The sequence below is a fragment of the Tamandua tetradactyla genome, chromosome X, assembly GCF_023851605.1.
Source record: "Tamandua tetradactyla isolate mTamTet1 chromosome X, mTamTet1.pri, whole genome shotgun sequence".
Taxonomy (NCBI): Eukaryota; Metazoa; Chordata; class Mammalia; order Pilosa; family Myrmecophagidae; genus Tamandua; species Tamandua tetradactyla.
The window spans coordinates 52,070,499-52,098,395 of record NC_135353.1 but is presented as its reverse complement, the minus strand read 5'-3'; the positions used below and the strand labels follow the sequence as shown (position 1 = coordinate 52,098,395).

The 27,897-nt window shown below is 33.4% G+C and overlaps 2 protein-coding genes across 3 annotated transcripts in view; one reads left to right on the top strand and one right to left on the bottom strand.

Annotated features, from left to right (window-relative positions):
- The window catches only part of SLC6A14 (solute carrier family 6 member 14), a 238,621-nt gene extending 225,929 nt beyond the window's left edge, over window positions 1–12,692 (top strand). For both annotated transcript variants that reach the window (XM_077146124.1, XM_077146123.1), the window contains 8 exons: window positions 1,220–1,360; window positions 5,138–5,366; window positions 6,648–6,773; window positions 7,860–7,978; window positions 8,529–8,628; window positions 8,888–8,997; window positions 11,148–11,315; window positions 12,372–12,692. In XM_077146124.1, coding sequence (XP_077002239.1) covers window positions 1,220–1,360; window positions 5,138–5,366; window positions 6,648–6,773; window positions 7,860–7,978; window positions 8,529–8,628; window positions 8,888–8,997; window positions 11,148–11,315; window positions 12,372–12,518 — 1,140 coding nt within the window. In that variant the 3' untranslated portion in view covers window positions 12,519–12,692. The remainder of the gene's footprint in view (window positions 1–1,219; window positions 1,361–5,137; window positions 5,367–6,647; window positions 6,774–7,859; window positions 7,979–8,528; window positions 8,629–8,887; window positions 8,998–11,147; window positions 11,316–12,371) is intronic.
- Window positions 12,693–14,987: 2,295 nt separating this feature from the next.
- On the bottom strand, window positions 14,988–27,897 carry CT83 (cancer/testis antigen 83). Its single transcript, XM_077146964.1, has 3 exons — window positions 27,880–27,897; window positions 16,084–16,311; window positions 14,988–15,304 (listed from the first exon to the last, which is right to left on the bottom strand). The coding sequence occupies exons 1-3, from the start codon at window positions 27,895–27,897 to the stop codon at window positions 14,999–15,001; spliced, it is 552 nt and encodes a 183-aa protein (XP_077003079.1). The 3' UTR covers window positions 14,988–14,998.

Here is a 27,897-nt window from a genome sequence, read left to right as displayed (position 1 = left end):
AGGGAAAAAAGGCTCTTCAGAAAATATTATTTTTCCTCTCTCCATTGCCTTATTTTTAAAAAAAATTTTAGAGAACATCATGGCAATTTAAGAGAACAGGTTGCAATTTTCTCTGTGAGCAATTGTCCAGTACTCAGAAATGTGAATATTTATGTGTAACTACTAGACTGAAATTTCCATAAGGAAGGACAGAGTAGGTAGTATCTTTTTATTTCTAATGCAATATCCAAGGTATTCAGTTAATGTTGAGTTGTAATGAGCTATTCCATTAGATTACGAAAATACTGTGAACATCAGAAAGTTAGTGGAAACTTTCCAAAACAATTTTTCAGCTGTACATTTTTGAAGCACTTGGTTCGTTTTCAAAATGTTAATATGAAAAAGTTGATTAAAGGCCATTTACCCAGGCAATTAATTTTTATTGGTCTCTGGATGCTTTGTTTAAATTATCTCCTTGGGCATATTATCAAACATAGGACCTCTAAGGATCAAAGTAACTACATTCATGAAAAATCAGCCTCAAAGACAATCTGCTCATCTGGAACCAGGCATTATCTAGACACAAGCAGTGAATGTACTCATATGTTGTGCTATCAAAGTCTCATAATGGTAGCTTCAAAGATAACTGAGAAAATGTCCAATATTTAAACAGTTTTCATTGTATTTGATCACCTACTATGAGATTATTTTCCTTCTCCTTGTGGACTGAATATATATCAACCATTGCAGGATCGAAAATCATTTCGCTTCCCACCTCAGGGCAGTAACTTAGAGTCATTCCCCCAGATATTTATAAGGATGTACTTAAAAAAGCATTCTTTCAGAATTCCAGACTATCACTGCTGATGCATTCTTAATTTATACCTTGAATCTGGGAAAAGTACATCATATATCACATTACTTTTTTATTTTTTATTTTTCGCATGGGAAGGCACCAGGAATTGAACCCCTGTCTCTGGCATGGTAGGAGAGAACTCTGCTTGCTGAGCTACCGTGGCCCGCCCTATCATGTTAATTTTGAAAGTGGATCATTTAAGATGACTGAAAATAGAGAAAATGATGCAAACTTTGATATTGGTATCATTATGCTTATAAATAACCTTATGGAATCTCATTTACTTTTAATTTACTAATCTCAACTGGCTAATAATTTACTTGTATACAATTATATACTATGATTTAAAAATAACCTATTAATTTTTGGTCATTTTCTTGGTAGGTGGTTTATTTTACAGCCATTTTCCCTTATGTTGTCCTACTAATTCTGTTAATACGAGGTGCAACTCTGGAGGGTGCATCAAAAGGCATTTCATACTATATTGGAGCACAGTCAAATTTTACAAAACTTAGGGAAGCTGAGGTAAGATTTAATTTGTATTTAAAATTATCTGAGGAGGTAAACCTTAAAAGCAAATACAAAAATCTTTGGTTGCATATAAGTGCTACAGTGTAACAGCTTGCAAAAGAATACACAGTGACATTTATTAGTGTTTCTATTACCTAGGATGGCTGATTTAATTCTTTAACATGACACTAATGCTCTCTTATTGGAAGCAGATAATGATTTCTAGCAATGGAATTTGAAAACTGAGATTATATTCATGTAACTGATTCTATTTTACCAAAATGATTTGGGGCTTTTTACTCTGAAAAAGAATATTTCACACATCAATACCTCTAAATTGATGACTAAGACTATGTGATTTATTGGATACAACTAATAGGTACCTTTAAAGATTACAGTTTAAATTTTAATTGTCTAATACACATTTTTAACAGCATTCAGAAGTTAATAGTCAAAAAGTAACACAAATTTTGCTTAAAGGATTATGATATCAAAATACTAATTTGACATGGTTTAAGTATTCCATGAACAAATCTGAACTATAAACAAGTGTCATGGATAAGATAGCCATCTTTTTTTTTTTTAATCTTTTTACTTTATTTTTTTAAATACCAAAAAACAAAAAGCGAATGCAAACATTCCTATTTTGATCATTCCGTTCTACATATATAATCAGTAATTCACAATATCATCAAATAGTTGCATGTTCATCATCATAATTATTTCTTGGAACATTTGCAAGATCGCCATCTTTTAATTGTAGTCCATCTCTAGATGATGGCTATGTGTATTATGGGTACATATAATCGTTTACAATTTTGACTGCAGAGAGCACTAACAGTAAGTATATTCTAGATACTGTGTTTCTGTTTGTATAGCCTAAAAATGCTTTCACCTTTTTAGTAGTCACATCATATTCTTGACTCATACTAAGCATCTGGTGCTTAAAATCTCACAATCTTTTTCATGTTGGAATCAAAAAATGCTATTTTAATATCATCAGCTATCCAAGTTGTGCTATCCAAAATGGAGATTATCTTAATTTGTTATGGTATTCTTGTGGAACTCATGTTAATTCCAACCATTGTTATTTTCTTTTATAAATACTAATAATCTGAATATTTAATTACTTGTAGACTTTTTTTGGTAAACAATGTCAAGTTTATCAGCTTATAATTGTGAGAATCCAACATTTACCCTTTATGAAATGCAAGACAACAATCTCTGGTCTTTGGTTACCTTTCTTGTGTCCAATAGTTTTCACTCAATGATTAATCACCATAGGTCAAATTATTTAGAATGATAAACTTTTATAATTTATATTTGGAGATTTACATATTTTGATGTGTCCAGAGGTTGTCTTAACTTATTTCATTTATCTTGGGCCTCACTCTTTTCAATGCTGTTAATCTCTTCCCAACTTGAAAACCTTTGATGATGGTAAATAAGACACAAATAAAATTGAGGTTGGGGTTCATTTTCTTCTCCCTGTTAAGTTTTAAACAAGATAAAATACGTTAATTTCCATTTGGCAACTTAAAACTATGTAAATATGAGCTCATGTAAAGTTATTTCAATTATTGCTGCTATACTATATTTGCAAAATTAAGAAGTGTAATCACCAATTTTTAATTTCAAATGTGCCTATTAATTTTGAGCACATTTGAAAAGTCCAAGCCCCTTGTGCTGTCTCATATGCCTTTTACAAGCCTAAGATCACCTGGATTTTATATTTCCTTGAAATTATCTTGACATTTTTGTTATGTCTATTTCATATTGGTCAGTGTTTCTGTGCCTTTAATATCTTTAGAAAACGGGAGCTAAATGGAAAGCTTCTTGTAAAACATACAATTTAAGCCCCTCCTCCCCCCAATGCACACTACCTCATTCGTTCTTTGAGTTTGCTGGCAATGAGAATTTTTTTTCTTAGCTTTTTTTTTTTCTATTTCATGGAACCCATATTCTAAGGAAAGAATCATACCCATAAATATTTTTTTTCTTTTCCTTAATATGTGAACTCTAGGAGAATAAAAAACCATGCAAGTTTGTAGCTAGAGATAGAGGAGTCTTCAGAGTGTTTTACTAACTCCATCATTTTCAATGAAGAAACTGAAACCCAAAAGAAAATATTCAAATTTAGCCAAGCTTATGCAATATGTTTACTACAGCACGAATTAAGATTTACTAATCCCTAATCTAATGATCTTGTACATAGCTATAAGATTGGTAGATGTGGAGATTTTAACCATGGAATTTCTCTTCACATTTATTTGCAGCACAAGTACGCATCAGGGTATGTAGTAGTGTACTCAAAAGCATTCTTACACAACCCAGTTCTGCCACACCCCTTCCACTCCTAAATCACATATGCGTAAAGAATGTACCCAGTAAAAAGAAGCTCACAGGCCAACATAAGCATATTTTAAATTTCTTAATACAGACAACTGCCTAAGAAATAAGAAAACATTTTTTACTAACAAGATTCCATTACATATGAGTGAAATAACCTTGATTAATCGATCTGTATCAGTCTATCTATCTATCTATCTATCTATCTATCTATCTATCTATCTATCATCTATCATCAACCTATCCATCCAATTCCATACATCTATCCATGCATCAATCCATTTAACTTGCTTCATGCTGGCTTCCTGCCATTATAAAGCAATTTAGCATGATAACTGAGCATCAAGCATAATAATGATCCCAAATAAAATTGTATTCTGAAGACCTACTAACATTTATTTTACTGCCCAACAACTTCGTTTCTATTGAACTTGGAAATAGATTATATACTTTTCAGAGGGTAAAATAATTGTCTTTCACATCCATATAATAAACTGATTATCAACGGATGATTGTTTTCCATAATAATAATGGCTATCATTGAGCACCCTTCTAAATGCTTTGCATGTTTTATCTCATTTAATTCCACATCATCCCTAGGATATTATTACTATTATTACAATTATCCCCATTTTATAAATGAAGAAAGAAGCTAAAATATGTTATATAGATGAAGTCAGAGAAAATGTGAGGTGTTGGATGTAAACTTTATTCTTTGTTACTCCAGAGCCAGAACTTTTAATCACCAGCCTGATTTTCATTGATAAACCCTGTTTTGAGAAGGATTAAAAAGACACGTTTGAACAAGTTTATGCCAGCCCTTTTATTTGAAATCTGCATACTTATATTCTACCACACCAGAGTTCCACACCTAGGTAGGAGACATGCACCAGACTGTTCACAGCTGTATCATTTGAAATAGCAAACAATGTGAAAACCTAAGTGCCCATCAATAGAACGGATAAATAATGGTATATGTGACAGGCAAACGTAAATGAATAATATGATAAAGCTACACAAATGTAATAGAACTATATGAATTTGTCTATATTCTTTTATTTTTGACTTGCAGAAATGGAAATTCAAAAATATGGAAATTCCTTATTTAACTTGCTGATGGATAAGTCTCACATGCCAAATGAAAAAAAGCAAGTTGCATGAGTTCAAAACATTATTATAAGTTGAAACGAATGCAAGGTTAAATGCTATATATTTTTATATTGTTTATGTTTATATATTTATGTAGTAAAAATATAAAGCAAAGCAAAGCAATGATAAACACAAAAGTTAGGATGGAGTGTGAGAGGGTGATATGATCAGGAAAGGCAAAAGACGACTTTGAAAAATAGTAACATTCTATTTAATGCAAATAAAAAAGATATGTTTGAAATATTTTAACAGATGTATATTTAAAAAATTTTTTTTAACTTTTTTCTCTTACAGGTTTGGAAAGATGCTGCCACTCAGATATTCTACTCCCTTTCAGTGGCTTGGGGTGGCTTAGTTGCTCTATCATCTTACAATAAGTTCCATAACAACTGCTTCTCTGATGCCATTGTTGTTTGCTTGACAAACTGCCTCACGAGTGTTTTTGCTGGATTTGCTATTTTTTCTATATTGGGACACATGGCTTATATATCTGGAAAAGAAGTGTCTCAAGTTGTAAAGTCAGGTATGTAATGTTAATTTTATCAACTTTGACCAATCAATGCTGCTCAATCAAGAAACTAATATAACTTATAGAAATTCACTTAAAGCACTCAGGACTTAGGTTACTGCATTTTGTTTTTCTTTTCATCTTTTATAATGTGCTTGTTTTAATATGTATTTCTTGGACAATCTGGAAAAATAAGATCATATTAAATAACAATTTTTTAAGATGATGTGTTTTTTCCTTAGATTTTATTTAGTCCATAGTATGAACCACTTATGCATAGAGGTTTGGGTCTGAATTTCTACATCTTTATTTGAGTATACAGAATATACAGCTGTGTCCAACCTTAAAGGAATCTGACTAATGAATTTCTTAACTTTAAAGACATTATATGGCTAAAGATTCTAAGAAAAAGAATCCCAGGATTCTTTTAAGTAATAAGTCCTTATTAAATTTGTATTTATAGTTAATATTATTCAATGAAGAGACTAAAGAATGGTAATATAATGTCAGAAATGGAAGACACTTTGTACATCATCTAGTATTTAGTTCTCCATTTATACAGGAGTGAACTGATGCATCAGGAAGCTTCTATGTCTTGCAGAAAGTCAAAGTATGAGGAAATGATAGAGCCTAGTCTAGAATTGAATTCTCTTGAATCCTATGCCAGGTCTCTGGGAGATTGGAGAAACTTAAATTCCTTTGGAGTTTATTGGAGAAACATAAAATTGAAATGAAGGAAAAAATCTATAAAGATATAATGTATTTCAAATAGAAAACAATTTTCAATTTATGCAAAACTTTACCACAAGTTTGCAGTTATCTATATATTGATTAAAGAGTCACTGGTTATAGTAATTCTGGGTAAACACTTAGAGAAAAAGTTCAAGACCAAAATGTTAGTTCCACAAATGCATCTTTCTTGATAGGGCAATTCTTTTAGAATTTCTAGGCTAAGAATAGGTGATAGGTTTCTGATTTAACTTATTTTTCATTAATTATTAAAAAAAATGAATGCAGTTAAACAATGCCATTAATATTGCTAACAACTCTTATGTAAGAAATGTACCATAAAATAATTTGTTTCACTTGCTTAATTCATGTCACATACTTGCATTATCATTTCACAGAACAGCCAAATCAAATATTATAAAAAGGGAAAGATTTGGTAACAAACGTATGCCACAGAGTGCATTACCAAATTGAAATAAGATTTTTCTAGTATCTATTTTGAAAAAGTCTGGTATGTGAACGTTCTTGGCACTCAGTTTAAATTAAAATACCAAATATCTGTCTTAGGTTTTGATCTGGCATTCATTGCTTATCCAGAAGCTCTAGCTCAACTACCAGGTGGTCCATTTTGGTCTATATTATTTTTCTTCATGCTTTTGACTTTGGGTCTCGACTCTCAGTTTGCTTCCATTGGTAAGTAATGCTCTCAGTTTTAAAATTCCCTTCTCTATATAACTAATTTTCTCTTATTGGAAACATCTTTTTCTTGCCCCAGTTGCCCCCTTCTAGCTGTTACTCTCAGAATGATCTTTCTGAAAGTTTTTTAACTTAAATTTAAATACAGCAAAATACAAAGTACCCATGTACCCAATACCCAAAAGGAACAAACATTAATAGTTCACCATATCTGCTTTCTATATTTTTAAGGAACTAAGCTGGTACAGGTGGATTTGAAGTTCCCTTTGTTTCTCTCCCTAATACAATCTATATTGTATAAAAACAGTCCATGTTTGCATACATTTTATATATCCATAAATAACAGATTTTAAAAAGTTCACAGAAACGTAAAGTATAACATACATATTCTGACAGTTATTTTTAAATAGATTATGAATACATGTTAACACATATGCATATTAATCTTGATCACTCACAGTCTGCTGTCAAGGTAATGGGCATTTGGATTTCTAATTTTTTTGATACACATATTGCTACAATGACTATCCATGCATATGGCTTTAAATACACACAGGTATTTTTCCTAAGGTAATAGTTTTCTATATTTACAGTATAAAGTCCAAATTATTCTGGTCAGCTTTCAAAACCCTCTAAAATTTCAAACACATTTCTTAATCCTTTTTCTTATACATCATTGTACTCCTAACCAGTTCCCTGTTTCATTAACACACTTCTAAAACAGCAAACCTTTCTGTCTCCATGCTGCTTATTCAAATATTTACCTTATTTTAAAGTCTTATTAGAATTCTTTCTTCCCTATAACCTTTTATAAGCTACTTCAGCCCACTTCCTTAGTTTTGCTACCAACCTTAAAAACATAATAAAAACAATAAATAGAGCTGATTTTGGTTTTTATCCTAAGCAGCAAATAGTAACTGCTAAGAGGAAGGGTCCTATAGATTTTTAAAATCAAGGAGCAAGGTCCAGAGTATATTCACAAAAATATATTTGTAAATTTGTTTAATAGAAGTTGAATTCTGTGATTAAACTTACTGGCAAATTACTTGACATGTAATGTCATCTTTTTTTTTTCCACTAAAGAAACAATTACAACAACAATTCAAGATTTATTTCCCAAAATGATGAAGAAAATGAGGGTTCCAATAACTTTGGGTTGCTGCTTGGTTTTGTTCCTCCTTGGTCTCGTTTGTGTGACTCAGGTATACTACCCCATTTTCTAACAGACAAAATATTAGTTGGAAGACACTTTATAATCTAAATGAGGAAAAAAGTTCCAAGAGGATGTTTAGTGACAAGTCCAAGTCTGACTTGGATCAGGATTTTTTGAGTTTATTCGGTTTTCTTTTTTCTCATTATAACACAATTTCAATAATAAGTACATTTTGCAGAGGAGAAGGAGACCCAATAATGGACAATTTCCCCAATTAAGATAAGTACACACTATATGTTTCTTGGCAGCTACTACAGAGTATATAAGACACTGCATACCATTTCAAAGATAGATACACTATTTCAAATGATTATTTTTTTCTGGAGGCTTAGTATAGAATGAAAGATAATGGTGCATACTTTATGAGATCTTTAAAGCCCTATTTATATTCACATTTGTATACTTCCTTTTCACATTCTAGCAGAGGTGAAACTGAGGTGAATTTATTAAGAGCAAATTGATAAGATTCAATTTTGAATACCACATCAATCATAAAATTTATAAACATAGACTTAGAAGTAATTGATACTTTTTTGTAGGCTGGAATTTACTGGGTTCATCTGATTGATCACTTCTGTGCTGGATGGGGCATTTTGATTGCAGCTATACTGGAAGTAATAGGCATCATCTGGATTTATGGTAAATATTAACTATAGAACTATTTTTAAGATTTATTCAAATAATTTATCCTGATTCATTTTCATTATGTTTACTATAATTTAAAGTAAAATATACTGAGGAAAATATATTTTGAATAAAATGTAGTTAGAAGTGCATGTCTCATCACTGTAGTGTAGGAAAACATTTAGGCAGAGAAAGATAATTTAGGAACATAATGGTCATAGAAGGAAAACATGAGCAGGGGACAACATGTATTCTTTGATGTTATCTTCTTTAGGTGGGAACAGATTCATTGATGATATAGAAATGATGATTGGAGCAAAGAGGTGGCTATTCTGGCTGTGGTGGAGAGCTTGCTGGTTTGTCATTACACCAATCCTTTTGATTGTAAGTATTAATATGACATGACCTGGTGTTGATAATATACACATAAATATTTCTAAAATAAGCTTAAAGAATAATCTACATTGGAAAGAATAAGGCAAACTAATGTTTTCAATGATTGATATTCATCTTTTTCAGTATTTCTTTTGTCTGGCACCTCTAAGTTGCATAAATCATAAGGCCCCAAATTACAATGCCCTTATGCTGTTGAGGCCATGATGGGTTTAAAATCTATCATCTGAGAAAATAAAGAGGCTCTGATAGACTTAAAAGTAGTACAGATTTAAAAATTATCAATAGGATAAATACAAATAAATCATTCATTTGCTCATTCCCTAAACATATGGTGAGCCATCTATATCTGCAATGTTCCTAACCTATTTGCTAGGTATAGAAATGCAAAAATGCACAAGAACCAGACATTGTTTCAAGAAATTCACTGTATAAATATACTAATTATTAAGAAATAATACTCAGATTTTAATACATATTTTTATTTTTTTTATTGGAAGTATTTAGTGTCTGAAGTTACTAAAATTCAGCTGTGTTAAGAGGTATCAGTTTATGTTAAACAATAGGCACTCTTTCGGGACTGGAAAAGCAAAAGCCATCATATGGATATGAAATCTTTAATTCTTTAAAGAAAAGTTCAGGACAATATATGACTGAGTGTGCAAATAACACTTAATGCGAGGGGAAATTATTATGGAGTAGAGATGATGGGGAGGGGAGGGCATTGACAAAGCTTCATAGAGGATATCATTAGATTCTCATTTCCTTCATGTTTCAAAGGTTTCTCTAAATGCCATTAAGTAATTTGATCCAGAATTTGTTTTACATATGAAGTATTCTATCTTTATCTTTAGGGGTTATTAGGTTGGGTTGTTTAACAGTATGAGAGCAGGTTCAAGTAATGAGCAGTTTGGGCCTGGATGCGCAGAATTAAAATACTGGATGTTCCATGTATTTGCAAAATACTTTGAAAGTACCACTAAATATTGAGTTTTCCTCATTTGACAGTTCTCCATAGTAAGATCCTTATCAACTAAGATCTAACTAGACTTGTTAACCAACAAATTTTCACACTTGGATTTCAGTGGCAGAATTCTCGCCTGCCTTGCCGGAGACCCAGACTTGATTCCCGGTGCCTGCCCATGCAACAAAAAAAAGCTAAAATGTTAAATATTAAATGTTATACAGGATCATCTCCATCCATTCTGTAGCAGTTATGTACAATTATGGTTATTATGAAGAATATTTAAATTATTATAATTAAATTAGCAAGATTAATCTACTAATTCTTTTTTTAAGCCGTTCACTCTAAAATTAAACTAGAATATCTATTTTAGAAGATTATTACATTCTATTGTAGTTTCATTGATTTTTGTAAACAAAGAGAGCTAAATTCAGACTAAATAGTAGGCAATTTTGGGGTTTTGTTTTGTTTTACCTAGCAGAGTTCTAATCTTGTTTTAATTCTTCTATATATCAATTAGTTATTTTAAAAAAACATTTTTTCTACCTGGCCTTATAGTGTTTTCATCTTTAAAATGCAAATTTCATTGTTTAGCCCAAACATACATTGAGCTTGTTATTTCTCGATAAGAGGCTGAAAGCTAAATGTGCTTTGGTAAATATGTACCAGTAATATGTGTGAATACCTGTGTATTTTGGGGGATGGGGCAAGGAGTGCTCTGTGCAATGGGAAGCAATAGAAACAATTGTTAAGCAAGGAGAAGCATGTCCAAATTGTATACTTTGCATTCTCATCATCCAATTAATTGGCATGATGGCTTGTGCATGGCATAGAATAAAACTATGCTATTATAAATAAAAATTAAAAGGTCAATAATCATAAAATATTTGGTCAAATATTTTACTGAAATGTGTTTGATAAGTACTTGTATCTTTTGTAAGTAAGTATATAGAGGTGCTCATTTTGGAAATATTTAATGCTAAAATATGAGTTCTTTAGATTGGTTCTTTTAGTATTGTTTTCTGGTCAGTTACCTGATTATTTTACTTGCTTGAATGCATTTTTATTTTAATTGCTGTTGATAAATAATTTCTAATGAATGAAATCCAATGGCTAATCATTAAGGCATTGAATATAATCTTTAGCATTTTGTCTTCTCATATTCTTACTTTCACAGGCAATTTTTATCTGGTCACTGGTGAAATTTCACAGACCTGATTATGGCAAAATCCCATACCCTGATTGGGGAGTTGCTCTAGGCTGGTGTATGATTATTTTCTGCATTATCTGGATTCCAATTATGGCTATCATAAAAATAATTCAGGCTAAAGGAAACATTTTTCAAGTAAGAACATTAAATCTAAATTTAAACAAAATATTTTGTTACTTTATGTAAATTATTTTGGATCAAGTACTCATTACTCATGTGATAGTAATCTGAGATTTTGAAGATGAAATAAAATTAATCACTCTTTTCTCTAAACTACTTTACTTGATACAATCACCTGTTACTACACACATAACATTGTATTGCATATATTTGTATATCTCCCTATGCTTGTCTATGAGTTCCTTGAGGAAATTTTTGCTATATCCTCAGACACTAATACAGTGCTTATTAGCACATCATAGCTGTGATATCTATATATTATATAGATACACAATATATAGATATTCTTGTACTGAGTTATCCCTGAAGATGTCACAAAGCAAATTATTTTTCTGTTTTCTGTCTTTCATCCCTACTTTTCAAATCTCATCTGCTTATGATATAAGTTCTAATAGTATGTTTAGACTGGAATATATCCTGTAAATTGCTTTAAACACAATCTAAATCCTGAATCATCCCTATTCCTTGGAGGCCTGGGGCTGGAGGGTGAAGTTGATTTTCTCAAGACACTAGGATAATGGAAATGTAGCCTAAGGAGTCTTATATTTAAAAACATTCCAAATCCCATCGAAGAATGGATCCAATTCAATGGTTTGACCTTGGAGCTCCTTTTGGTGTTTGAAATACATCCCCAGGTACACACTGGTTTAAACCCTCACCTAACCCTAATCTTAGGCCAGGATAGAAATGTCTGAGAATTCAGGGAAGGTGGGTGAAATAAAGCTGTCGCTCTAATGGGCTCACACACTTTAAAAAAAAAATTACATATTCAAATATTTTGGTTTGGTAGTTAATAGAATTCTATTAACAGTTAGATTTGATTTTAATTTTTGGTAGACTGTGCAATATTAACTATTTAGGTGACTACTTTTCACTTTCCTATGTTTCTTATTTCATATTAATTAGCAAAAATCAACTTAAACATTTGAAATGAAACTGCAATTTAATATTGAATTGTTTATAGATTGTAACACTTGAATTTTAGGATTTGTTTTTGTTTTTGTTTTTCAGCGCATTGTAAGCTGCTGCAAACCAGCTTCTAACTGGGGTCCGTACCTAGAACAACACCGTGGGGAGAGATATAAAGGCATGGTAGATCCTAAAACAGAGACTGACCATGAAATACCCACTGTTAGTGGCAGTAGGATTCCAGAATGAGATCTTGTATTTAAAAATATATGGTTGTATAATGTGATATTTTTTAGACTAGATGAAAACTTATTTATTTGTATGTTGATTGAGTAGAAGATTGTATATGCTATAATAGTGAGAAGCTTTTTTTCTCATTTAAACAGGAAAGTAATATAAAAAATGTGAATCTATTCATGCTTAGCAATGTTTATTGTCATTCCTTTTAGATTATCTATCAGTATAACATATATGCACACACATACACACAAGTGACTTTTTCTAAATAACACTTAGGTAAATATTATCATAATGTTCTTATAATTCATTTAAGACTTTATTTTGATCTGGTTATTTAGAAAATGATTATATTTTCTGTTATTCAAGTTTTTAAAATGTTATTTGCTTAAATTTAGAAAATGAGTATATTTTCTATTGTGCAAGTTTTGAAATATTTGTTTAAATTTTCTAAATAATTTGATTTCTTTCCCACAAAAACTGGGAGAAAAATAAACTAGTATATTAAAAAAAAAGTGTTACCAACTGAAGTCCTCAACTAACTAGAAATTTCATACATCCATGGAAAAAATTGACTTGTGTATAGAATATGAAGACTCTAGTTTAATACTTCAGATCTAAATATGTCTAAAAACTTCATGTGTTTGTAACTGCCTGCTTTTTCTATGTGATATTCTTAGTCGTTATGTTCTTTATATACAAAGATGGCAACAAAACAGAAAAATAAGTATCTTATAGTCAGTAATTGATAATTTAGAAAAAGGGATCCAGAAGCTTTAAATACTTGTTTCCCCACATACTATCCTTCCTCCTTTTGGTTATGTTTGGAAGAAAAATGTGACCCATCTATTTTACATTTTGTTTACAAAATTAAAAGTTGTTCACTATATTCTCTGAAATCTACGTTTCATTCCAAATAGAGCAATCAAATTTAACATTTTATCATCATAACATATGGCTACTAGATAAAATAGAGTGATTTCATCTCATTTAAATAAGTTAATACCTATAAGTGCTAACTCATTTACCTACTTATAGGAGATAAATTTGTCAAACTAGTCAAGAATGTCAGAAGGTAAATTGTAAAAAGTGCTAAATCCCAATCTCCTTCACAAAGACAATGAAAATATATACATCACTAAAAGGTTTATACATTGATTTTGTAATACTACTAATAGGTTTAAATGTCACAGCCTTGGATTATGAACACTGCTAAAATATTCGAATAACTTTTTAGCAATTCATAAGGTTCTTAACCTGGATTTCAGGGAATATATGACGCTAAAATTATATATAATCATAATACATATAATTATATGTAACATTTTCTCTATGTGCATGTTCATTTTTCTAGGGAGAGAGTACATAGATTTTATCAGAATATCAAAGGGATCTTGGACCCAAAAAAGTCTAAGAAGTAAATTTACTACTCATAGCTTTTTGTGCTTGGCAAGGTAGTGAAAATAAAAGGAATAATTTTAAGCCTTGATTTATTATACATTTTAGGTTTCTTTTTCTCTTGATTTTGATCAGAAATTAAAGTATTAAAGGATTAATGTTTCTTTCTTTAAGGTAAGACCTAGAAGTGAACTATCTAAGTGAGTTATGTACAGATACATAAAATAAACTTTTGTTCGGTATTTTAAGGTTTTTTTTTTTTGAGGGTAGATTAAATACTGCTAGTGAACTCCAAGGGACTATCAATTCCTTAGTTATACTGGATTTTTAAAATATTTGAAATAGATGACTGACTTGAGTTTAAAAATCTTCAGACAATTTTAACCGGCACTACATTATTTGCGTTCTAACACTGCATTTTGTTGCTATTTGAGGTATGAATTTTTTTCCTAATAGACATTTTCTGTAAGTGACTCTTGCAACTCAGGGATGATTTAGGCACATTTCTAATCGAAAAATATCTAATTGGTGGAAACAGGGAAAGGGGAAGGGGAAGAAATCCTCTTCAAAAGTTGACCAGAAGGAACAGTTAAGAGTTGGTGCTACTATAATTACAAGTCTGCAAAGTGTAGTACCTAACCGAAGACCTGGCAATGTATAGGTTACTCAGTGATAACTCATCGTTATAACACAGATTCAATAGTGGTAAGAAACAGCATTCTGCTTAATGGCAAATCATTTCATCACATCCCACTCGCTTTAACACAAACTTGAAGAAATCTGCCCTATTATATTGTAAACAATTAGAAAAAAAACTTCTACGCACTTGAGTGAAATTAACTTCACTACCTCTCAACCATATTTTTTAGCTTTTCTTAAAAAAACTGAACTTTATCTTTCTTTCTCTCTGTGCTTCTATCCCTTCCCTTGTAAAATATATGTTAGCAATATGTAATCAAGTCTTTAAATAAAATGTGAGCAAGCAATTTGATAAATGCTTGGATTTTATATCTGACTTAGCACCTCCTCCCCTTTTTAACAGTAATTCATTTGGTATAAACACATTTAATCAAGTGAATCCACTCAGATTGCTTTTAATGATTCCCTCCACTGTCATTACATTCTGTAAGTTTTTCAGTGGATTTCCGGTTAACTAATGCAGTATTAAAACCCTTGATAACTAATAAGTGTTCCAATTCAGCCAGCTTGTATTCCAGGATCCTGAGGTTTACCAGTATTTGCTTCTGCATGGCTATCAAGTCTGGGAAATTATTTAAGATATCCTGAGAGAGGCTGTTGACTGAAAGAATATTATCAGTATTTCTCTTAGCTGAACCAGTAGAAGATGGTCTTACTAGTGCAAGAGAAGTCGAATTTGATGATGCTTCACCAATGTTTCTCTGTAAGAGAAAAATTATACATATGTAATTTATTGAAATTAGTTTCCAAGCACTTAGCAAACAACAATATGGTTAGTCCTGAAAACCAAAATGAACTGCTCATCCTCCCCAATAGAGATTAAAAATGTGTTGAATGACTACATTGCTGATTCCAAAGTCAGACTGAGAAAAAATATTTAAAGTAGCCATTTAGTGCCAAAGTGTCATATCCTTTACTTACATTTCTTTGGCAGCCCAGCAATTCTTTATTTGGACCTCTTCTTCAAACCTTAACTAAAAGCACTTCACTTGCAGCTTTAAAAAACACCAGGGAACCCACATTTTAATTTGAATTATCTGTAAATGCCTGGAAAGCTCCCATAGAGATGACTGAAAAAGAAAATAAAAGGGAGAAACAAGTAGAAAAAGGGAAGGGGGCGTAGAAGAAGCAAGAGGCAGAGAGCAAGAGAATGAGAAAATGTACCTATTCATAAAATAGGATGTGGTGGTGGGGAGTGGGCACTTCAACAAGACTGTTCTCTTCAAGTGGGTGGAAAACTGACTCAGTTACTTGGGTTTTTTTTACAGCAGATCACATGCACGAAATCGCTAGATTCAAATGAAATTTGAGGGTTAACAGTAAAACTCTTGAAAGGGCCCCTTTAAAGAGAAAAAGAAATGAAGTAACCTTTCCTTAACTCTCATGTTACTATTCACTACTTTCTACTCTCTTATACACACACACATCCATCTACGTATATGTACAGTTTCCAATGCGTCTCTTTCATATTTGCCTTTACCTGGAACCGTTTTTTCCAGATTAGAAATAGAAAGGTGAGAATAACGCTACTCATCAGAAGGAGAAACATATTTATAACTTCTTCTCTCTTCTCGGGAATGGAGGGACTCAGCTGGCAGTTGGGAAGCAGGGAACCGTTACTGGTCTGGACTTGCGTGGGCCAGGAAGCTAAGTGGTTTCTCACTGCCTGGTGCAACTGGGGATTCGCTGCAATGCCCAGCGTTATATACTAGAGAGGGTGTATCACCTCACAATAGGAGACGCACATAGCGGAGTTACGTCACAATTGGATAACGTAAAATCCGGCGTAGAGGAAAACTAGGTGGCACTTGGTAACCGCCCACCTGGTTAGTTGGTTACAAGAGACATTGAGAGAGTTTGGGATTTTCAGGAAATTGATAGATAGAATAGTCTGATAGAATTACAGACTCCAAATCGACTGATTAAATATATGACTTAAAAGTACCCCTCCCTACTTTTTATTTTTTAAGATATGTTTGTCTTTGCTGCAGTAACTCCATTATTCATTTCTTACTTAAAAAAAAAAAAAACCAAGAAGGAAATAAACCGTAAGTAGTAGGTACCTCCAAATTATATCTTTGACAGAAACCATACTGCCTCCAGACTCCAACTGCTGTTTTAGGATTTACTACAATGCTACTCACGTTAGGATAATTATTTATATTTGTGTGACTTTACAGTTTAAAGTGTACTTCCCAAATGTTTGTATCACAACGACTTTGTTCTATAGGTGTTTTTAATACTGTGTCTATTTTTTGCAAATGTGGAAACAGATTCAGTTTTAGGTAACCTCATTTGAAGCTAGTAGCAAAAGCAGGACTTGAATTCACTGGTTTTGAGCCCTGAGATGAAACTCCTTATTTCCCTCACCTCCACTCACAACCCCACAACTTCCACCTTCACTCACTGACTTGTGAGCATCATCAAGTAGGGTTTCCCACCAAAATAATTTAGCAACAAATTTGAAATAGTATTAACAGGAAGTAATAGAGATAGGAATCATTATACTAGGCAAGTTAGAAATATTCAAGAAATTCTATTAACTGTATAAGTTGACACCGAACTCAATATGCAAAGTTAAATTCTATAACCAGGGTGATTTTAAGGAGGGTGTCTCACTGCAAACTGCTATCTCCACTTGGGATGAAACTCTCACCTCCTTACAGAAAGGGAGGAGATGGATTACATTTTTAAAAGTGTTCATACCACACTTATTTCTTAATATTGATTTCAAAGATTAGAAATTTATTGATTTAACAAATATTTATTAAATGCCCATGTGCTGGGCACTGGAAATCATATTCAGGGAATACAAATATGACCAAAAATGAAGTCTCTGCCTACCTGAAATCTGCACTCTCTAGTGAGAGATATACATTAATCACATACAGAAATGAATGTAAAGCTGCTAATGAGATAAGTGATAAAAAAGAGAAAGAACACAGTGATATGAGAACTTAGGATATGGGATGTAAACTAAAGTGAAGCTCTGAGTTTTCTGGCTTACTCAACTAGGTGGATGGGAAATAATACAGTTTGGGGTTGCTCATCAAGAATTGGTCTTGGACACAAGTTTGAGGTGACTTCGCAATGTGAAAGAATTGGTCTCAAGGATATAATTGAATATTAAGTGCTGGGGCTCTGAGGGGAGGTCTGAGTTAAAGACATAAAATTATGAGTCATTTTTGTGTAAATAATACTTGAAGCTCTAGATATGGACGGAATTCCCCAGTGACAGTTTACTGTACAAACAGAAGCGAAGCTGGGATAGAACTTTGAAAAGCTCTAATATTTAATGTCTGAGTAATAACACTTTCTTTAGAATGCTCTTGTGGTTGTCTTGACATCTGCATTTCTTGCTTCATCGAACAAAATTTAGCGAGGCCCAGTAACATTGCCTATAACAAAAGCATTTGTTTGTGTGTGTGTGTGTGTATGTGTGTGTTTGGTCACCATCAATCAACCAATTTTTTTTTGTTTACTATTTTATCTATATTAGAGAATTTGGGGGTTTAAAGAAAAATCATGCATTAAATACTGGATTCCCATATACAACCCCACCAAACAACATGTTGCATGGATGTGGAACATTTATTACAATTGATGATTGACCATTCTTATAATTGTACTATTAATTAAAGTCTGGCTTAATTAAGGGTTCACTGTTTGTGTAATATAGTTCCATGGATTAAAAAAAATTATCATGTTACAATATATATTTTCCCTTTAATCATATTCAGATGTATATTTAAGTGTGGTTAATTATGTTCACAATGTCATGCATCTATCACTACCATCTGTTATCAAAATATTTCTATCATTCTAAACAGGAATTCTATCCATTTCAAGCCTTAACTTCCGTTCTCTAACCTTAACCAATCCTCTGAATACCCATATTCTAGATTCTCACTCTATGAATTGATTTATTCTAAATGTTTCAATTGAGTGAGAGTATACAAAATCTGTCCTTCTGTGTCTAGCTTATTTCACTCAGCGTGATGTCTTCAAGATTCACTAATATTGTCACATATATCAAGACTTCATTCTTTTTTACAGCTGAATAATATTCCATTGTATGTACATACCACATTTATTTATGTTGGACACTTGGGTTGCTTTCCTCTTTTGGCAATTGTGAATAACGCTACTATGAATATCTGCTTGAGCCACTGCTTTCAATTCTTTTGGGTATATGTCTAATATTGGGTTTGCCAGGTCAAATGGTAGTACTATACTGAGCTTTCTGAGGAAACATCAAACTTTCTTCTAAAGCAAATACACCATTTTACATTGCACCAATAATGAATAAGTGTTTGTATTTCTCCATATCCTCTCTAATACTTGCAATTTTCCATTTTTTAATAGCAACCATTTTAATGTGCTTAAAATGGAATCTTATTGTCCTTTTGATTTGCCTTTCTTTGATAGCTACTTATGTTAGGCATCTTTTCATGTGCTTTCTGGCCATTTGTATATCTTCTTTGAAGAGATGTCTATTCAAAATTGTGCTTATTTTATAAATTGGGTGATTTGTCTTTTTATTGCTAAGTTGAAGGATATCTTTGCATTTACTGGATAATGTTCCTTTATTGGTATGTGGTTTCCAAATATTTTCTCCGATTGTATAGATTGTCTTTTTATTTTCATGATTAAGTCCCTTTAAGAACAAAAGCCATTGATTTTGATGAGGTCCCATTTATCTATTTTGTATTTTGTTGCTTGTGTGTTTTGGGTGTAAAATCTAAGAAACTATTGCCTAACCGAAGTTCCCGAGGATGCTTCCTTGTATTTTATTATGAGATTTTGATAGTTCTAGCTCTTATATTTAGATCTTTGAATTGTTTTGAGTTGATTTTAGTATATGGTGTGAAGTATGGGTCCTCCTTTTTTTGCAAATAGTGAACCAGGTTTCCCAGCATCACTGATTGAAGAGGCTGTTCTTTTCCAATTTAATGGTCTTTACCACTTTGTCAAAAATCAGTCAGCCATAAATGTGAGGACTAATTTATGAGCTCTTACTTCAATTCCATTGATCTGTATGCCTGTCCTTGTGACAGTACCATAGCGTTTACCATAGTAATGGCTTTGTAATAAGTTTTAAGATTGGAAAATCTTGAGTCCTGCAACTTCATTCTTCTTTTTCAAGATGGCTTTAGGTACTCAGGGCTCTTTACCCTTCCATATAAATTTTTTTTTTTTTTTTTTTTTTTAAAGGAAAGACAGAGAGAAGGAAGGAAGGATAGAAGGAAGGAAGGAAGGAAGAAAGGGAAACATCTTTTAAACATTTTCTTGTTTTTATTGTATTCTGTTTCTCCGTTTTTGGTACATGGGCTGGGGCCGGGAATCGAACCGAGGTCCTCCGGCATAGCAGGCAAGCACTTTGCCCGCTGAGCCACCGCGGCCCGCCCTCCATATAAATTTGATGTTGGCTTTTCCATCTCTGTAAAATAGGTTGTTGAAATTTAGATAAGATTGCACTGAATCTATAATTTCTTTGAGTAGTATTGATATTTTAGCAATATTTACTCTTCCAATCCATGATCATTAAATATTCTTTCATTTTTTTAGGTCTCCTTTAATTTCTTTTAGCAATGTTTTATAGTTTTCTGTGTACAAGTTCATTACACCCTTGGTTAGATTTATTCCTAGATATTTCACTCATTTAGATGCTATTGTGAAGGGAATTTCTTGATTTCTTCTTCCAACAGTTAATCGTGTATAGAGACACCACTGATTTTTGAGTGTTGATCTTATATCCTGTCACTTTGCTGAATTTATTTAACTCTAGGAGCTTTCTTGTGGGTTTATTATTTATTATCTCTTGGAGCTTTCTTGTGGATTTTTCAGGACTTTTTAAATATAGGATCATATCTGCAAATACAATTGTAATGCTTTTTATTTCTTTTTCTTGCCTAATTGCTTTGGTAAGAGCTTTCGGTCCAAGGTTGAATAACAATGGTAACGGTGGGGGATTCCTTCCATTCCTAGTGTTCTAAGTGTTTTTATCAATAAACGGTGCTGTAGTTTCTCAAATGTTATTTCTGCATCACTTGAAATGGCCATGCTTTTTTTCTATTCATTATGCTAATGTGTGTATTACATTAATTGATTTTCTTATGTTAAACCAAACTTGCATAACAGGTATAAATTCCACTTGATCATAATGATGAATTCTTTTACTATGCTGTTGGATTCGGTTTGCTGGTATTTTGCTGATGATTTTTACATCTATATTCATAAAAAATATTGGTCTGTAGTTTTCTTTTCTTATGGTGTATTTTATTGGTATTTGTATAAGGGTGTTATTGACCTTGTAGAGTAAGTCGGGGAGTGTTACCTGTGCTTCAATTTTTGGAAGAGGTTTAACAGAATTGGAGTTATGCCTTCTTAGAATGTTTGTAGAACTCCCCTGTGAAGCAATCTGGTCCTGGGTCTGCTTTGTTAGGAGGTTTGTATTACTGCATCAATCTTAACTAGTAATTGGTTTGTTGAAAACTTCTATTTCTTCCTTAGCCAATGTAGGCAGTTTGTGTGTTTCTAAGAATTTGCCAATTTCTATAGATTATCTAATTTACTGGTGTATAGTGGTTCATAGTTTCCTCATATAGTCTTTTTTATATCAGTAGGCTTGGTAGTAATTTCCCTGTTTTCATTTCTGATTTTCATTACTTGGATACTCCAACTTTTCTTCTTTGTAAGTCTAGATAAAATTTGTTGATTTGGTTGTTCTTAAAGAAACAAGTTTTGGTTTTGTTGATTTTCTCTCTTTTTTTTTTCTAGTGAATTTGTCTCCGCTCTAATATTTGCTGTTATCTTCTTTCTGCTTGATTTGGATTTAATTTGCTCTTCTTTTTCTAGTTCTTCCAGTTTTGAGGTTAGGTATATAATTGAAGTCTTTCTTCATTTTTAAAATAAACATTTAGAGCTATGGCTTGCCTTCTCAGCACTGCCTTAGATGCATGCCATAAGTTTTAATATGTTTTATTTTCACTTTCATTCACTTCAAGCTATTTCCTAATTTTGCTTCTGATTTTCTCTTTAAGCAATTGGCTGTTTAAGAGTATGTTGTTTAATTTCCTCGTTTGTTGATTTTCACCTTCTCCCTCTGTTATTGATTTCTAGTTTCATTCACCTGTGGTTGTAGACTACACATTGTGTAATTTCCATGTTTTTAAATTTATTAAAACCTGTTTTGGAAGCCATTATGTATCTATCCTGGAGAATGATCCCTTTGCACTACAGAAGAACATGTACTCTGATTTTGCAGTGTTGTATATATGTCTGTTTGGTACGATTTAAAAGTACTTCACTTGTTGATCTTTTGCTAGATGTTCTATCTATTATTGAGAGTGGTATATTAAAATCTCCTACTATTAATGTAAAACTGTCAGTTTCTTCCTTCAAATATATCAGTATTAGCTTCATATATTTTGGGGGTCTCCTGTTAGGTGCATATATATTTATAACTGTTACATCCTACTGTTATAATTTCTGTTATATCTTCCAATAATTTATTGGTTTGTAATGACCATCTTTGTCCCTCATAACTCTTTATGACTTAAAGTCTGTTTCATCCATTATTAGTATATCCACCCCAGCTCTCTTTTGGCTACTACTTGCGTTGCATAATTTTTTTCAATCCTTTTACCCTCTACCTAGGTGCGTCTTTGACTTTAAAGTGAGTCTCTTGCGTTTGATTCCAGGAGCCTGCCCATGCCAAAAAATAAAAAGAAAAAAAGAAATGAGTCTCTTGCATCCAATATTTACCCAGGTCATGCTTTCTTTTCCATTATTTCAGTTTCTGCCTTTTCACTGGAGAGTTTACTCTATTTGCATTTAAAGATACTAATAATAGTTCAAGTCTTTCTTCTCCCATTTTTTATTTAGCTTTTGTAAATCTTATACCTTCTTATTGTCCCTCAGTTCTTTTACAGCCTATTATCTATTTATTTACTTTTTTGTATTGTATCATATTTAGTGACTTCTCATTTCCACCTGGATATATTTCTCAACTCTTTACTTTGTAAGTGCCATAGGGTTGAAACTTAGTATCCAAAATATATTACTATTATATTTGGTTTGGTACCAACCTAACATCATTAGCATGAACATGCACTTTTCCTATACCCCTCTGTCCTCCCACCATTTTTTTTTACTTGTTATTGCTTATATCTTTGTACATTGTATGCCCCCAAACCTAGATTTATCATTACCATTTGCATTTGCATTTTAACACCTATAAGATGTAAGAAGTGGAATTACATACCGAACATAAAATGCAATAATACAGGCATTTATATTTACCCAAATAGTAACCTTTACCACTGGTTTTCATTTATTTATTCTGCTTCAAATTACTGTAGGGTGCTTTTTCCTTTCATTTTGAAGAACTCACTTTAGCATTGCTGGTAGCGCTGGTCAGGCAGTGATGCTTTCCTTTAGCTTTTGTTTTATGGAAATTCCTTAATCTCACTCCCATTTTTGAAAGAGGGTCTCACTGGGTATAAAATTCCTGGTTGACAGTTGTTTTTCTTCAGCATTATAAGTATGTTAACCAATGGCCTTCTTGGCTCCATGGTTTCTGATGAGAAATTGGTAGCAATTTAGTAGGGACTCCCTTGTACATAACACATTGTTCACATTGCCTTTTTTTTTCTTGGCATGGGCATGTTCTGGGAATCAAACCCAGGTCTCCAGCATGGCAGGCAAGAATTCTGCACTGAGCCACCATTGCACTACATGACACATTGGTTTTTACTTGTAGCTTTCAGGACTCTCTCTTTGTCTTCTGCCTTCAATAGAATAATCAATAAATGACAGGTTGTACTTTTCTTCATATTATCCTGTTTAGTGTTCTCTAAGTTTCTTGGACGTGTATATTCATGTCATTTTCTAAATTTGGGAAGTTCTCTGTCATTATTTCTTTGATCATTCCTTCTGCTCCTTTTTCTCCTTCTGGGACTTCCATAACATGTATATTGGTGCACTTTATGGTATCCCATTGATGTCTTAGTCTATTTTCATATTTCTTTTTTCTTTCTGCTCTTCAGTCTGAATAAAATTTTTATCTCTTTACATGAAGTCTCATGTTGTTCATTCATTGTTTTCTCTGATATCCTGTATTCCTTTCTCATTACTTTCTTTGATCTTCTTAAGAATTTTAAGGATCATTTTATTTATTTATTTTTTAACTTTTTTATTGTATAAAATAACATATATGCAAAGCAAAGAAAGAAAAAAGCAATAGCACTCTTCAACAAACAGTTACAGGACAGACCAGAGTTTGTCATGGGCTACCACACCATCATCTCAGATTTTTCCTTCTATCTGCTACAGAATATAGGGGGGTAGAAGGAATAAATATTTTTTTATCATCACAATTGACTTTTTTTTCTTTTTGTTGAAAAATAACATATATACAAAAAAGCAATAAATTTCAAAGCACTGCATAACAGTTAGTTGTAGAGCAGATTTCAGAGTTTGGTATGGGTTATAAAAATCCACAATTTCAGGTTTTTACTTCCAGATGCCCTAAGATACTGGAAACTGAAAGAAATATCAATTTAATGATTCAGCAATCATATTTGTTTGTTAAACCCTACCTTCTCTGTATAACTCCACTATCACCATTGATCTTTCTATCCCACTGTTTAGACATATTTGGCTGTGGCCATTCTAGCTTTTTCATGTTGGAAGGGGCTGTCAATAATATGGGGTAGGGAGATGGAACTAGCTGATGTTCTGGGCCCTCTAGATTTCAAGACTTATCTGGTCCAGGGACCCAGCTGGAGGTTGTAGGCTTCTGGAAAGTTACCCTAACGCATGAAACCTTTATAGAATCTCATATATTGCCCTAGGTGTTCTTTAGGATTGCCTGGAATCGTTTTGGTAGGGGGTTGGCAAATGATGATAAGTAGCAATGTTTAACTGTAGCTTACATAATAGCAACCTCCAGAGTAGCCTCTCGATTCTATTTGAAAAACTCAGCCACTGATACTTTATTAGTTACAATTATTTTCCCCCTTTTGCTCAGGATGGAATTGTTGACTCTACGGTGCCAGATCTGATATTCATCCCTGGAAGTCATCTCTGATCCCGCCAGGGAGACTTTCACCCCTGGATGTCATGTTCCATGTAGGGAGGAGGGCCATGATTTCACGTGCAGAGTTGGGCTTAGAGAGAGTGAGACCACATCTGAGCAACAAAAGAGGTCTTCCAGAAGCTTATAGGTAGGCTAAGCTTCTCCACTACCTACATAAGCTTCACAAGAGTAAGCCTCAAGATAAAGGACTTGTCTTATTGATTTGGGTGTACATAATGTTTGACACGGTATCAGGGAAGTCCCTGAAGGTAAAATTTAATACTTCCAAATTTATTCTCCCATCCCTCCAGGGACTTTGCCAATACTTTTTGGTTTTCTGCTTAATATATTCTAGGATTAATCCAAGCATTACATTAAGTGATACAGGATTAAAGGTCCTCATTCTTATTCTGGGCTCCCTGTGTCTCAGTTGTTCAAATGAGCTATCCAGTCAGGTTATGTTAGATTATGTGCTATAGAAAGTTTACGTTCCAGACAAAATAAACCTTTCTTCCTCTGGTCTCAAAGAGTAGGTGCAGTTTTAAAGTATAGACAATGTCTTCCTTACCCCTGTATTCTGAATTACCTTAATCCCAACCTGATATGCCTCATTCTTATCTCTAAATGCCAGGTTATAGATATATAAAGCAGCCTCTCAAAATCCAAAAATAATAATTACCACTCTGGACTAAATGTGTCTGCTATAAGAGCTTACAATCTAGACCCCTGTCTTCTTATAAACATTTTCTAAAGGAGACTATACAATAATTGTTTTTTTATTTCTGGCTTATTTCAGGGTTTGGGAAGCTGTCAGAGATGTTTTTGGTGCACACCTTTACCAACTTCACAGGGCATTGTGGTGCTGAACTGTGCCTTCTGGCCTTATTCAGGCTGGGAAATACCAAATTGGAAAAGTCCACCCTGGGGTTACCCTTCACCAGAACATGCCCTCCAGGCAAAAGAACCATGGAAATAATGAAAGGAGTGTTAAAAACTATAAAGGCAGGGTGGGCCACAGTAGCTCAACAAGCAGAGTTCTTGCCTGCCCTGCGGGAGACCTGGGTTGATTACCAGTTCCTGCCCATGAACAACAACAACAAAAAAAAAACCATAGAGGCAGACAATCTGGAGAATAGGTCTCACAGGTTCATTCCTATCCTCCCATGTCTCATTACTTCATTCTCTTTTGTAGCAGCACAATATTTGACCATATGGTATACACCATCATTTGCCAATGTATTTCTCATTTGATGCATCCTTCAGCCACCTGCATTCATTAGGCATCACGTATAATGCCCAAAGTCCACAGTCCATCAACACTCTCAATTTTAGGTAATTTCATCTTTCACAAGAGAAAGATAACTAATAGACCCACCCTCACCAAATAGGAAACCTAAACATACCCTTAACTCTTGTCCCTCCCCCCATTATTTACCTCTGCTGCTGTTGTGGTACTGCTGTTTTTTAAGGATCATTTAAAAAAGGTTTTGTTAAGTATATCCATATTCTTGTCTTCTTTGTTGATGTTTCCTGTTATTTTATCCTCTTTCTCTGGATAGGCCATCATTTCCTGTTTGTCTTGTATTCTTCTGTTGTACACCATGCATTTTAATATTTGAAGATGTTAACTCATATTTACTACCTGGGATGTCTGTTTCTTGGTTTTATAACCAGCTGTTGGTAAGATAAATATTTTCTTGAGTGTCAGGAAGATCTTCCCAAAGTGATTGCTTTGTGCAGAGTTATTCCTCTTACTGGGCCTCTGTCTTGTTGTGACCTTTTTCCCTTCAGTTGGTTTTAAGTTGCCTTGTTTATAAGAGTTTGGTTGTTCACTCTGTTTCCCAGAGGACCAACGTCCCTCTCCAGGGGACCTGAAGAAGCAGTCCTATTCTCCAGATTGTCTGCCTCTATGTTTTTTTTTGTTGTTGTTGTTGTTCATGGGCAGGAACTGGTAATCAACCCAGGTCTCCGGCAGGGCAGGCAAGAACTCTGCTTGTTGAACTACTGTGGCCCACCCTGCCTCTATAGTTTTTAACACTCCTTTCATTATTTCCATGGTTCTTTTGCCTGGAGGGCATGTTCTGGTGAAGGGTAACCCCAGGGTGGACTTTTCCAATTTGGTATTTCCCAGCCTGAATAAGGCCAGAAGGCACAGTTCAGCACCACAATGCCCTGTGAAGTTGGTAAAGGTGTGCACCAAAAACGTCTCTGACAGCTTCCCAAACCCTGAGCTTTTTTTTGCCTGCCCAGCAAATGCAGCCCTTCAGCTAACTTCCCCATAGCCCTGAGGAAACCTTGCATCCTTGAACCTTCACAGCCTTCACCATGTCTTTGGAAAGTTGAACGATGGACAAACAATGATTTGTCCAAAGAGTGTTGAAACTATTGCTGCCCTCAGAACCAGGACCCAGCTATCTAAATTCATTAATCAAAAGCTGTGTTCAGTAATTAGTCATGCAGACACCTGTTTTTGGTGGAAGATTGCTTTTATGACTCCTTTTTTTCAGCAGCAGCTAGCCAGAGACTGCATTGTGTGGTGGTCTTTCCACAAGGTTTCAGGATGGGCACCTGTAACTGCTGCACAGTGAAAGCAATTTATAACTTTTATTGTCCTCACTCTCTTCCCTGGATGTCATATAGTGTCCTTCTGGCCCCTGAAGTTTCAAAATCATTGTTTCCAAACAGCTCCTTCTTGTTTAATAGTTACTTTGGTGAAAGGACTAAGTCCTGGAGCTCCCTACCTTGTCATCTTTCCCAAAAGTTCCCCTCTGATAATAGTATTTTGAATTGTGATCCTACTGCTGTTCAGGGAAACACTTCAGAGATCTTGGTAAATAATCTCATTAAGCACATTATGATACCGTTGTTTACCTTTGATTTTTGAAACATAAAAACTTTAAGAAATTGTTGACAGTATAGAATATTCCAACATACCAGAAAGTAAAAATAAATGAATAAATGAATAAATAAATCATGTGTATATCACACATATAATTGGCTTTCAACTTTGTTTTCTTCTGTTAAATGTATGTCAAAGGTGAAATGCCCTTTTGTCATTAAGAATTTGAGCCCATTAAATGGTTGCCCACACAGGGATCCGGACACACTTTCCCCCTGTCCCAAGCTCCCCATGCTCCATTTTCCTGCTCACTCAGATCTTTCTCAAGTTTAAGCCAACTAGCACTTCCTTCTCACTTCCTGTAACTGCATCAT

What these genes read in the sequence shown, in the direction of transcription:
- CT83 (XM_077146964.1), bottom strand. An exon ending in TCTGGAAAAAACGGTTCCAG is followed by an intron (nt 15,305 to 16,083) that starts GTAAAGGCAAAT and finishes TTTCTCTTACAG; the next exon opens with AGAAACATTGGTGAAGCATC.